The sequence below is a fragment of the Leptosomus discolor genome, chromosome 3 (assembly GCF_034619465.1).
Source record: "Leptosomus discolor isolate bLepDis1 chromosome 3, bLepDis1.hap2, whole genome shotgun sequence".
Taxonomy (NCBI): Eukaryota; Metazoa; Chordata; class Aves; order Leptosomiformes; family Leptosomidae; genus Leptosomus; species Leptosomus discolor.
In genome coordinates, this window is record NC_141393.1 from 7,887,090 (window position 1) to 7,899,955 (window position 12,866).

Here is a 12,866-nt window from a genome sequence, read left to right on the forward strand (position 1 = left end):
TTCCACAGAGAGAGCATGAGGGGGCAAATACCCCCTTTATGCCCAAACTGAACTGACCTTATTGCTTAAAAAAAAGAAAAAAAAAAAAAAAGAGGAAAAAAAAGGACCAAGGTGCGTTGTTACTTTTGTTGGAGTGACAGGTGAGGAGAGAGCGAGGAGGAAAAGTAAGAGGTGAGACCTTTGGCTTACACAGCTGAAAAGGGTGTCCTTTGCCATGGTCACAAGAGAGTTGCCTGTTACTGCAGTAGTGAAGCAAAAGCTATAAACACTCAAACACAACGTCATGGGCAGCATAACTATGGGTTGTGACTACCATCACTCTGTGTTTTTGCCCTGGAGAACTGAAGAGGGGTGTTACCACGGCTGGCTAGGGTACCCCTCTGTGTGCCCTTGCCTTGGCTAGGGTCAGCAAGCAGCAGGATGTATTAGCCTTCAGATGCTTTGACTCCCTGAAAAGCTAAAGGGAAAGGAAACAGGCCATATACATTGCCACCAAGAAGTTGATCAAATTAATTTTCAACAGGCTTGGGCAAGCCATTGAGTTGCAAACTCTGAGTTAAGTCACGCCAAAAGCCTGCTGACCATAGAAGCCATAATAGAAATTGATCTGTTGGATCTTCCCTTCCAGATGCTGGATCCTACACTCCCTGGGACCTTGCACTGGCTCAAGCCAGCAGAGGAACAAGCTGCACAAGCAAAAATAAAGTACCAGAAGCAAGAGATGGATGAGGACTGAGTTACCGACCTGGGGGTGACAACATTCCTATCACAGCCCAGGACCCCACTGAAGACCCCACCATCTGATCTACATTATTAATCACAGACGCTCCCTAAGCAGAATGTTTTTCTCCCCTGCTTCTCTTGATTAATAATGATGGAAAAACTTGTTTTTCCCAGCTAGGTTTTGCCGTCATCGTTGTCTCACATGGAAAAAGTTCCCAATAATAGACTGAAACAAGGTGAAAATGGATCATGGACCTGGCAGTGCAGATGGACCACTGGGCAGAGGAGGTGCTCAGCATGTCCTGCTCCACAGTTAGCTCACAGCTTTCTGTTTGCCAGTTACCCAACGACGATGCTCTGATCCCTTTCCATGTAAGCAAGTCAGTCCCCACAAGTGATCAGGACTGAGTGTGAGCACCAGCTGGCAAAGTGCAAACAGCTCTGAACTAAGCTGCTGTAATTGTGAATGGCTTTGAGAGCTCAAAACCTGTGAAAGTCCTCAGGTTCACCAGAACATGTGCAACCTTCAGGAGCAAGGGACAATATGCAGAGCAATGCTTTCTGCCGCTGACATTGTTTCTGCATCAGGACACTTGCTAATATAGCACGCCATCTGGAGAGTCTTAAAAAACAAAAAAGAAGGGGGATCCTGAATGAACCTTGGTACAACCTTCACTTTCAGGAGACATGAACGCAGACTTCAAATTAAAATAAAGCTTTTCTAAAAACTATGTGACACAGAAATGATGAGTGATTCAGTCAAGAAACCACAAGTGATTCATGAAAACCTCAAGCAAAAACAAAGCCAATTTAAAAAGAAATTATTCTAACCTGAAACAGAAAGAAAAACAGGACACATGTTTTAAGACAGTCTGATGGCCTCACCTGCTAAAAAGCCTCAGAGATCCACAGTGTGCTGGAGGAATTAGAGAACATCAGTCGCTCACCATCATCCCTGGCTTTAAGAGCATCACAGGGAAAAGAATTGAGCCTCTCTGGATGGTAGTTCACTGCCTTAAAGGCACTCATTTCTCCTCGCATCTCCTTGGCTCATTCTCCAGCACACCTTCCAGGAGCAAATGCACCAAAGGTCCTACACTGACAATTGTCCTCTTCCCTGGCTGCTCCTGAGTCATTTCTTTAACGCAGCCCATTTTGCTCATGGTAGAAAACAGCAGTATGTAACCATGTACCTTAAAAGCTCTGGGGGAAATCGTTGCTTTACTGAAACACAGGAGAATTTCAGCTGTGATTTCAGAAGGGCCAAAAATTTGATTTTTTTCCTGTGTTGGTCTAGAAGTTACGTGGAGGTGGTGCATTAGCTGGTGCAAATGGAAACAATGATGAGAAAAGATAAAAAAAAAACAACACCACCACTTTAAAAATATTTCATCTGAACAGTTGTTTTCTGTGGGAACACATTTGATAGCTTGATGTAGGCCTGCCTTCCTGAACTTTGACCACCAATAAAATGGACATTTATTTATACAGGTTTGAGCCTCCTAGAGGTCTGTCTTGGCTCCTCTCCTCAGGCCAAGCTCCATGATTCAAGCTTGCAGAGAGGCCCTCCTCCAGCTGTGTGAAATCTTGAAAGGCACTTAATGAATTAGACATTATTAATATTCTCTTCCAACCTCAGAAGGCAGTAATTAACTCTTTGAAGACTCATCCCAAACACTTCTTTATAGCTTTCAGTCCTCAGAGGCAGCTATGTAATCTCACTATGATTTTAAAAAATATCTTTCCAGATTAATTATTTTCCCAGTTCGGAAAAAAAGTTCAAAGTCCCGGTTCTGCCTTAGAGTGTGTATTAGTGACGTTAGATGCGCCATAAAGATTTCAGGGCACGAAACATGATATGCTGCAATACTTTGCAATTACAGATTAAAAGTCACCTCACCACCCTGGGCAGGAGAGATGACTGCAGGTTGAAAAGCTAGCAGGCACGCGCACTTTATGGGCTTATAAATGCAGCGTGATGGCTAAGCTACCGAACACAAAAAAGACAACAAAACTCCAGAGTTGATAATAGCATGCCGAGCAGATGCCTTAAGTAGGTCATTCAATATGCCAGGCCTCTAAATGTTATTTGGGAGTGAGAAAACATTATTTTCCCACTTCAGTGAGACTTTCTCTTCCCTGTCATGTGGAACTAACCTTCTGTGCTCAGTACTATTATTAATTTATTAGTCTTTTGAACGTCTAAATTTTTTTGCAGTCTATGGACTACATGTAAGTGTAGCACAAACATGTGCGTGCACCCACATACACAGAATCACAGAACGTTCGGGGTTGGAAGGGAGCTTGAAAGATCACCAATCCAACCCCCCTGCCAGAGCAGGACCACCTAGACTGGTGGTGTATTTTGAAGAGCAGACCTGATTAAAGAACAATTCTGTCTATACATTTTTGACAGCGAGAACAGCCATTTTCTTGAGCACAGAACCACAAGGAGTGTATTTTTGTTATAATTAAATGTCAAACCTTACGAGTGATGACTACGTAGAAAAAGTGCTAAGTGTATTTCTACTGAAATCAATTAAAGGAGACAATGATTTTCTTTCCATTTTGATTACATGACTCTGGTACAAATCGCTGCAATACAGTGCAGCTGTCAGCCCAGCTTTGTTGCCTGAACAACTGCTTTCTGTTTGCCTGATGAAACTGTCCTGGATGGCACTGCTTCTCCTAAGAGATGAACTCACTGTCAAACACTTCTGTGCCCCACAGGGAATCATGTATACTTTCAGAAGATATGAGGTTTGAACCAATCCCCTGAATAACTTTATGTAACAGGACTTAGATTGTGTCCCTGGTGTTGAAAGTAGCATGATCTATTTTGTGCCTAGGCACAATACACAGAATTTCTGCAAAGCAGGCTCTGGCTCAGCACATCTTACTGCAATACTGGAAGTAAGACTCCTCCCAGGATAGTTCTTGAGTAAAATAAAAAGTAGGAGACATCACAGCTGGAGTTCATCTGATGTACCCTAGGTATCTAAAAGTTAGTGTTCATGGACTATCAAATGTCAACAGAAAGGTGATGGTTTTCCCGTCCCAGACTGGGCACTGAAGAGGGGCCATATGATTGCCTTCTGGAGGAACCATTCCTCATGGGCTATAAAGGTGACTGGTGACTAACTTGGAGATCATCACCCAACTTTTAATGAAATTAACTCCACCCTGCATATACCACACTGACACAACCTTTCTTTGACTCTCCATCCAGTCTCATGTAACACCCACGCATGCCCCCAGCTAACATTTCCTTTCCTTCTGCAAAATTTAACATTTCTTTAGAAGTGCTGCTCCTTCTTGCTTTGAGTCACTCCCCAATGGCGAAGTCCATGTACCTAACACTGAGCCAGAGAGCAGGTATCTGTACTGGAGACCTGAGCTCCACGAATGTTTCCACATGGGTGACTCCCTATGATAGGGCGCTGTAGGGGAACCAATTTTCTTTAAAAACGGTGTGTGGGAGAGAAGAAAATCCATGAAGCCCACCCAGCAGGCTATTCCCCATACGCATCCCTGTACTACAGAGTTGAACTCCAGCACACTGCCTTGTCAGGAAAAGATACATACATGTTTTTGCTGTACACAACCTTGTCACAGCTAATTGGGGAAGGCGAGTCCCAGGAAGCTAGCTGAAGTGACAGGTTCACAGTTTTAAGACGGAAAGAATACATTTTGGCACAAAGTCTGTGGCATTATCTTGTCCCATGAAATCACCGTCAGCAACGCCTGAGGAGAATTGTCATCGCGGGACTGTAGCTGGTGGCATGTCACAGGCAGGTGAGATGGCAAGGAGAGGATGCTGAAGTCAAGGCTTGGAGGCCATCTTATCAACAAAGAAGTGATAAGCTAGAAACCTCAAATCAGCTTTCAAGCCCCAAAGCCCTTCTTCAGGTCTGAAGCAGAGTTAACAACCCTCCAGTCAGAGGTAAGCTGACAAGCTGGAACCAAACCTGATTATAATTCAGCTCTTTCAGGTTCCAGCAAAGACAGAGGGGGACAGTAATCCCATTGCATATGCTTTTTGCCACGGATATTTTGTGCCATACTTGGTATATTAATGAGCACAAGGAATGCACTAAAAATTAAACCTTTGAAAGAAGCATTTGTAAGATGCTCTAGTGGCTAAACTAGACTCTGAAAAGTAAAATTCTAGTTGTGTTACTATAGAGGCTGAAACTGTCTCATGAAATACTGAGGTAGCCTTGGTACATTATCAGGTGAGATGCCCAAGGTACAGCTGCAGAAAAATGTGTTTCAGCAGCTAGAGGATCACAGTTAACGCTCAATAATCTATAAATCATTGTTATGAGATTTCTCTATGCAAATGAAATTTATATAACCCTCATCAATCTTAAAAAAAACATAAAGATTAAATTTTGCAGCCGCAATGCGAATTAAAGAATCCCTTAACCTGTTTTCAAGATATGCCCTTATAGCTAATTCATTTTTAGATGGAGTGTTCTTTGAAAGGACTAATGGATAGTGAGCATTGCTGATTGATTATAAAATGAGCAGGAGGGTTTAAGAAATAAGCTGTGAATGTAAAATCGCTACCAAGCTTTATTACCCTTGCCATATTAAAATTCTAAACTGTGCAAGTGAGAGGAGCAGGTATTAATACAATGCTTTTGCTGAGTACATTTTATTTACTTAACATCAATAAATTTCTCTTAGTTGGTCTATGCCATGCAGATCCATCAGACTGTCCTCTAACCTATATCTTAGCAGGTAAGAGACTCAACCTCACCTCTGGGGAATCCAGAATCTGGATTCAATCAGACTATAAAATACAACTTTACATTATGCAATGGGGGGAAAAAAGCCAAAAACCAGCAACTGTGAAGAAAAAGAAAAGAAATGTAATTCATATGTCACCCTGCTAGGACTGCTTCTCAGAGCTGCAAATCTATGGGTAACTTTTATTGAGCCATCATTAACAAAGAGCGACAACATTTATTGAAAGTGCAGTTAATCTGCAATGACCTGAAAACATCAAGAGTAAACCGGGGGTTGTTAAACACTGCAAACAGTCTGCAAGAGTGTGCAACCTCTTGGTGAGAGAAAGGGGAAAACAAGAGCTGTCACCTTACCCGTTTCCTCAAATTGCAGGTGAGCGTGAGATTCCTTGAGAATGAGTTTGCAAAAGCAGTATAAAAGTCCAACACTTTAAGCAAGGCTTCTCGTTTAATAATATGTAAATCGCAGTATGTCAGAGCTCGTACATTGGCACATGCATGGGCCAGACTGGTTTCCTTCCAGAAAATATCACCAAACACATCACCTTTACCTGAAAAACAGCAGGACAAATTTGTTAAAAGGTAATGCTTATGAGATGTTCTCCAGTACACAAATGATTTCTTCCTGAACTGTCTTATACTTACAATTATTCCAACATAAGCTCCCTGGTGAAAACTAATCAAGGTAAAAGTTTTAAAAGTGTCTGAGGTACTTGAGTATCCTTAGTAGTAGCAGGTTTTTAAGGTATTTATAGATTGCTTTGTGAAGTGTCACAAATCATAAAAGCCAGATTGTAAAGGTCTCCTCATATCTGAAGATGCAGCTAACAGATTTTTCAAAGGCTCCTGAATATAGTAGGCACTTAACTAATGTTCAGGTGATTGAATATTCTGAGAGTCTGTTCCTAAGTGACTTAGGAGCCCTGCTTTTACCAAAAGCCCATGACATCTAGCTTCCTACATCACCATGACTTTGCAGTGCTGTGCAAGAGCCAGCTTCCAGGACCCAAGGACCCCATTTTAAAGGGTGTTTAAACATCTTCAACTCAGCGTGAGTGGCAACACTCCTGAAAAACTCACCAAAAACCTCCCTGAGACTTTTAACATCTAAATCTTAAACACATCCAGAAGTCTCATTCTAAATCCAAGCATATCCACTTAAGTAGAGGCTTATGCTTAAGTCTGTATTTAAATGTTTGCTGAGTAAGAAAGGGTTTGACACCCATCCTGGTTTGGCTGGCATAGAATCACAGGCAGGCTGTTAGGGGTTTCAAACCAGCCAGTGTAGCTGACCTGAGTTAGCTACAGGTGTAGCCCATCCCATAATGTCATGGTCTTTATAAAGGAGAAAGGTTTACAGAGCCAAGTAGGCTCTTGTGGGGTTCTTTCTGTTCTTCCTCTGGCTTCTGCTGAGGACTACTCTGCAGTAGACTGTGATGACAGCATATTCACATGGCTAAGTATATTTCTGTTTGTATTAGTGGTGTTTTCATTAAATCTGTTACACTTTTATCCATGGATCTTCTCTCCTTTTTTTCCATTTTCCCCTCCCTGGCTGGTTGGGGTTCAAGGGGTGATCAAGCAACTGTTACAGTTTAGCCTTGGGTACAGGCTAAACATAGTCAACACCTTAGACACACGCATGTATAAATAACTTGAACTAGATGTGAACATTACACCTGAAGGCTATTTCTACGTTGGTAGGCGGCATAGCAGAACAGCTGATGGTGAGGATCTGCACATTTTGAGGACTTAGGACTAGCTGTAGTCCAATCCCATGGACAGAAGATCTCCAAGGGGTAGAAGCGCATGAGATGTGCTCTGATATACCCCAGTTTCCTTTCCTCTGCAAGGAATTTGCACCCCCAAACAGCCATGCTAGACACTGAAGCAGGACAAGTTGGGAGGATCCAAGACATCAGACTCAAAAATCACACCTCTGACCCAACTGAAATACCAGCACGGATGCAGACTGGAGATACACTTTCAGGTTTGGACCTTACGGTTGCTCTGAGAAGACGCAGCAGCAACAGAAAGCACGCTGAAGCACCCAAAAGCTGCCTCTTGCTGCCCAGCTACTCACCAGCTGTGGGCTGGGCAAGGGGCATGGTGTGTGGTTTGTGGCTGACACTTCAAATCCTGAAGCAGAAACCATAATACAAAGGCTATTTTTTGTTTCAGACCCCAATGATATCCAAGCTCTTTAGCAATTACTAAAAGGAAACTAAAATCAGTGGTGATATTGCTATTGATTTCAGGTACTTCAAGCAGCCCCTTGATGAAGATTAGTGATTTTACAGTTTGGGGATAAAAAAAGATAATACATTTTAATATTTTCTCTTTTAAGAACTTGGTAACATTTCACTCAAATCTATTTTGGGAACACAGACCAGAGTAATAATTTATCCAACTTTATTACTTTTTGGGGTCAGAGGCTCTATTTCCATTTCTGCTTTAGGTATTGTACCCAGTGAAACATATCTAACATTTCTCACACAGACTAAAAGAAAATATGCAAGTCCTTATCTCCATTTCCTTGTCTTTATTTCCTAACAAAAGTCTATATAGCAGAATCATGCCTTAGAAAGGTTATAACTGCATTCTCATCGAACTGCTTTTAATTCTATATATTTTGATGTAATTAAAATTAACTACAATACATAATATAGCTAGTATAATTTATAAAACAAGTTTCTTTAAAATGCTCTCCTTGTCACAGAGCATTTCCTAGTAATGTATCATTTATCCAACACACTGCTTTGAAATTACCCTTGACAGTTAATTGTCCTTGTCTATACCCACAGTTCAAAACCTGGTTTCATAGAATCACAAAATCATAGAATGGTTTGGGTTGGAAGGGACCTTAAAGATCATCTAGTTCCAACCCCATACTCTCTCAGCCTTTCCTCATAGGAGAGGTGCTCAAGTGCCCTGATCAATTTAATGACCCTCCTCTGGACCTGCTTGAGCAGGTCCATGTCTTTCTTACGTTGGAGGCCACAGACCTGAATTCAGTACTACAGATGGGGTCTCAAGAGAGTGAAGTAGATGGAGAGAATCACCTCCCTTGACCTGCTGGCCACACTTCCTTTTGATGCAGCCCAGGATATGGTTTGGTCTCTGGGCTGCCAGCACACATTGCCAGGTTGTGTTGAGCTTCTTGTCAGCCAATACCCCTAAGTCTTTCTCCACAGGGATGCTCTTAATCTACTTATCATCCACCTTATATTTGTGCTTGGGATTGCCTTGACCCACGTCCAGGACCTTGCACTTGGCGTTGTTGAACTTCATGAGGTTTGCACGGTCCCACCTCTCCAGCCTGTCAATGTCCCTCTGGATGGCCTCCCTTCCCTCCAGTGTGTCAATCACACCACACGGCCTGGTGTTGTTAGCAAACTGGCTGAGAGTGCACTCAATCCCACTGACCAAGTCACCAAGAAAGATGTTAAACAGCACCAGTCCCAATACCAACCCCTGAGGAATGCCACTCGTCACATCGAGCCATTGACCACAACTCTTTGAGTGAGACCATCCAGTCAATTCCTTATCCCCTGAGTGGTCCATCCCTCAAATCCATGTCTCTCCATTGTAGAGACACAGATGTCGCACAGGACAGTGTCAAATGCTTTGCACATGTCCAGGTAGATGACATCAGTCACTCTTCCCTTATCCACCAATGCTGTAATCCCATTGTAAAAGGCCACCAAATTCGTCAGGCACAAATTGCCCTTAGTGAAACCATGCTGGCTGTCACCAATCACTTCCTTATTTTCCATGTACCTTAGAATAGCTTCCAGAAGGATCTGCTCCATGATCTTGCTGGGCACAGTGGTGAGACTGACTGGCTCGTAGTTCCCCAGGCTTCCTTTTTCTCTTTTTAAAAATGGGGGTTATGTTTCCTCTTTTCCAGTCAGTGGGAACTTCACCAGACTGCCATGACTTTTCAAATACGATGGATAGTGACTTAGCCACTTCATCTACCAGCTCCGTCAGTACCCACAGATGCACCTAATCAGGTCCCATGGACTTGTGTACCTTCAGGTTCCTTAGATGGTCTCGAACCTGATCTTCTGCTATGGTGGGGTGTTCTTCATTCTGCCAGTCCCCACCTTCGCCTGCTGCAACTTGGGCAGTGTGGCTGTACCATTTGCCCGTGAAGACTGAGGCAAAGAAGTCATTCAGTACTTCAGCCTTCTCCACGTCCCAGGTAACCAGGTCTTTTGTTTCCTTCCAGAGAGGGCCCACTTTTCCCCTAGTCTTCCTTTTACCACCGACATACCTACAGAGGCTTTTCTTGTTGTCCTTCATGGCCCTGGCCAGATTTTATTCTATCAGGGCTTTAGCTTCCTAACCTGATCCCTGGCTGCTTGGACAATTCCTCTGTATTCCTCCCAGGCTATATGTCCTCACTTCCACCCTCCGTAGGCCTCCTTTTTGTTTGAGTTTGTCCAGTATCTCGTTGTTCATCCATGTAGGCCTCCTGGCATTTTTGCCTGACTTCCTCTTTGTAGGGATGCATCGCTCCTGAACTTGGAGGAGGTGATCCTTGAATATTAACCAGCTTTCTTGGGTGCCTCTTCCCTCCAGGGCTTTATCCCACGCTACTCTACCAAGCAGATCCCTGAAGAGGCCAAAGTCTGCTCTCCTGAAGTCCAGAGTAGTGAGCTTGCTGTGCACCCTCCTCACTGCCCTAAGGACCTTGAACTCCACCATTTCATGGTCAATCTAGCCAAGGCTGCCACTGAGCTTCATATTCCCCAGCAGCCCCTTGTTGGCGAGAACAAGGTCCAGCATAGCACCTTTCCTTGTTGGCTCCTCTATGACTGTATAGATATACTCAGGTTTAGAGACATACTCAGCACAGTTACATAATTTATAGGAAATGGACCATTTCTGAAATGCACAAAATTGCTTAATGGATTTGCTTTCTGAGGTGGACACAGAACAGAATCGAGTCCCGCTTTCAGTGGCTGCAAACTGCAGTTAAAAAGACAGAATTCAGTAATAGGGGCTATTACGATTTTCCCACTGAAATGTGAGCAAAATACTTGTTTTCTTTCAAAATGTAAGGTAATCCACAGTTAATTTAAGCCAAGAGGTTGAAAGCAGTGGATGCTCACTCCGAAAGTCTGCATGATGGTGTGTTACAGAATGTGTACCCAAACCACGGATAAATGAAATCACCGTTCATAAACTTCAGAAGATCTTCTCATTGTCTTCAGTTCAGTGAGGCAAGGAACTGCACTGGTCCCTCAGAAAGGCTGGGACGTGATGAACCAAACCTATTCACTCTTCCATGAGCCATCAGTCACTGGATTTGAATGGTGAAGCTATAAGCTCCTCTTATGCTGTGGTTTATTCTCTTCAGAAAGTATAAAACCTTGGAAGCATTTAAGGGCTCTTGAATTTGACATTTCCCTCACACACTTTTAAGTCTCATTTGCCTGTTATAAATGTGCTAAGGAACATATCGAATGAAAAAAAAACCAACCAGATTCTCCAAAACAATGTGTCTTTTCTCATAAATACAGAGATTAATGTACTATACTTCATCCCTATTAACTGTATTTCACTGAATAGAGAGAGGTAATTATTCATTCAAGTTTAATTTTAAACAGTGCAACTAAATGAAAAAAAAAAAAACTTTCAGAGTTGCAACAGAAAATTTAAGTGGTAGGTCTCAAACACCAGCTACTCAAAGGCACGTATACATTCCACACTTGCACTACATGTGCACATCTCCAGGAAAAGCCTGGGGCTAGGCTCAGAATACAGAGATGCTTGGGGCTGATGCAGCCTGCAGACTTTTCAAAGCCTCTCTCTCTAGAGATTTATTGAGGCCCCAGCACATTACCTCCCAAATTTGCACTGCCCTGAGTCCTGAACAGTCTTAATGCTCCTCCTGAACGGAGGCGAAGCTCTGGGAAGTCCTTCTGCCCCTGCTCTCACAGTTTCCAAAGCATCACTGAAAATAGGAACACGATAAATTAGGGCGGGAACTGCTCACATACATTTTGCACTTGGTATGAGGAAAGGGAAGAGAAGAGTCAGGATTTGGATACTGCCAGATTAAAGCTGGCAGGAACATGGGTATAAGAATTTGGGGACTGAAAGAATCAAGAAAACCAGGAGGACGTGCAGGGTGTTGGTGACAGGCGTAATTTTTGATGAAATATCTACACTGGTATCATCCTAAATATGGACAAAAATTTGCTGGTCTATTATGTATGTTTGCTTGTACATTAAATATATACATATTCATGCATGTTTGTATACATATTTAAAGACAATCATATGGTATGTGACTATATAATATATAATGATATTCCTATATGTTATTCTATCTTTTATATTACGATAACTCTCCCATACAGAAGGGGACGAGGGGGGCAGACATTCTCCACAGCCTTGCACCATAGACTGACTTGCCTATTTGTGAGACAGCAGTTCATGCCTGGACCTTTCAGGCAGAAAAAAATCTTAAGGGCCTTATGAAACTCCCCAGGAGCTTGCAAAGGGAATGAAAAAGTCCTTGGACTTAGAGAGGAAAGATTCTTGTTAAACAGTGTCTCAGAACCCATATAAGGCAAAACTTATCCTTCTCCAGATGGGGACAGAAACCGAGCTAAGTAGAAATGAGAACTTGATGGAGCCTTTGGGAGAAGGCAGTGAAAGAATAAATACTTGGTAGAAAACAGCACTGAGGAAAAACACATAAAAGGGACCAACACTACTTCTTAAGGTTATAAGGTGTTTTTCTGTGCTGTGCAGTCTTACCTAATAGGCCAGCTACCCTTCCTGCCATTTTAAAACATCTCCAAAATCCCATCAGTCATACTGGCAAAAGCCACATGTGACGAATAATGTAGGCTTTCCATCATGATATGCTCAAATCTCCCACTGCTTAGGAAAAGCAAAGGCTGAGTTTGTTGCACAATCAGTAAAACTGTATCATGTAGCGAAAACGTTCATCTAATCAGCTCAGATACTAATACCCTTGAAGCCATGGCAGCATGCACAGAAGCGGGGGTCAGTGACTAAATATCAAGTCACTGCAGCCATAATTACATACACCAATACGTATATTCATACAAGTACATCTGCCTGTGCCTATACATCCATGGTGAAACCTCTGGCTGCAGGACAGACGTATCTCAAACTGATATAGAAATCCAATGAGCAAGGAGGGAATCACACAGCTCTGTGATGATTCAGCGAGTAGGTAAGCTCTGCAGCTCCTTGCCATGGGGCTTTGGGGCTGGTTGAATAGGTATACAAAATGATACGATGTATTCATGGAATAAAATCCATCTGTGGCTACATAAACACAAAAGATTTCCCTCTGGGTGAGGAAGACCTTGAAATACAATTCAAGGGCGGGCTGAAGAA

At 42.7% G+C, this 12,866-nt stretch overlaps 1 protein-coding gene across 1 annotated transcript in view; it reads right to left on the minus strand.

Moving 5' to 3' along the window:
* KCNH5 (potassium voltage-gated channel subfamily H member 5) overlaps positions 1 to 12,866 on the minus strand; it is a 159,674-nt gene that overhangs the window by 23,828 nt on the left and 122,980 nt on the right. The window contains exon 10 of the mRNA XM_086462342.1: positions 5,832 to 6,028. Coding sequence (XP_086318468.1) covers positions 5,832 to 6,028 — 197 coding nt within the window. The remainder of the gene's footprint in view (positions 1 to 5,831; positions 6,029 to 12,866) is intronic.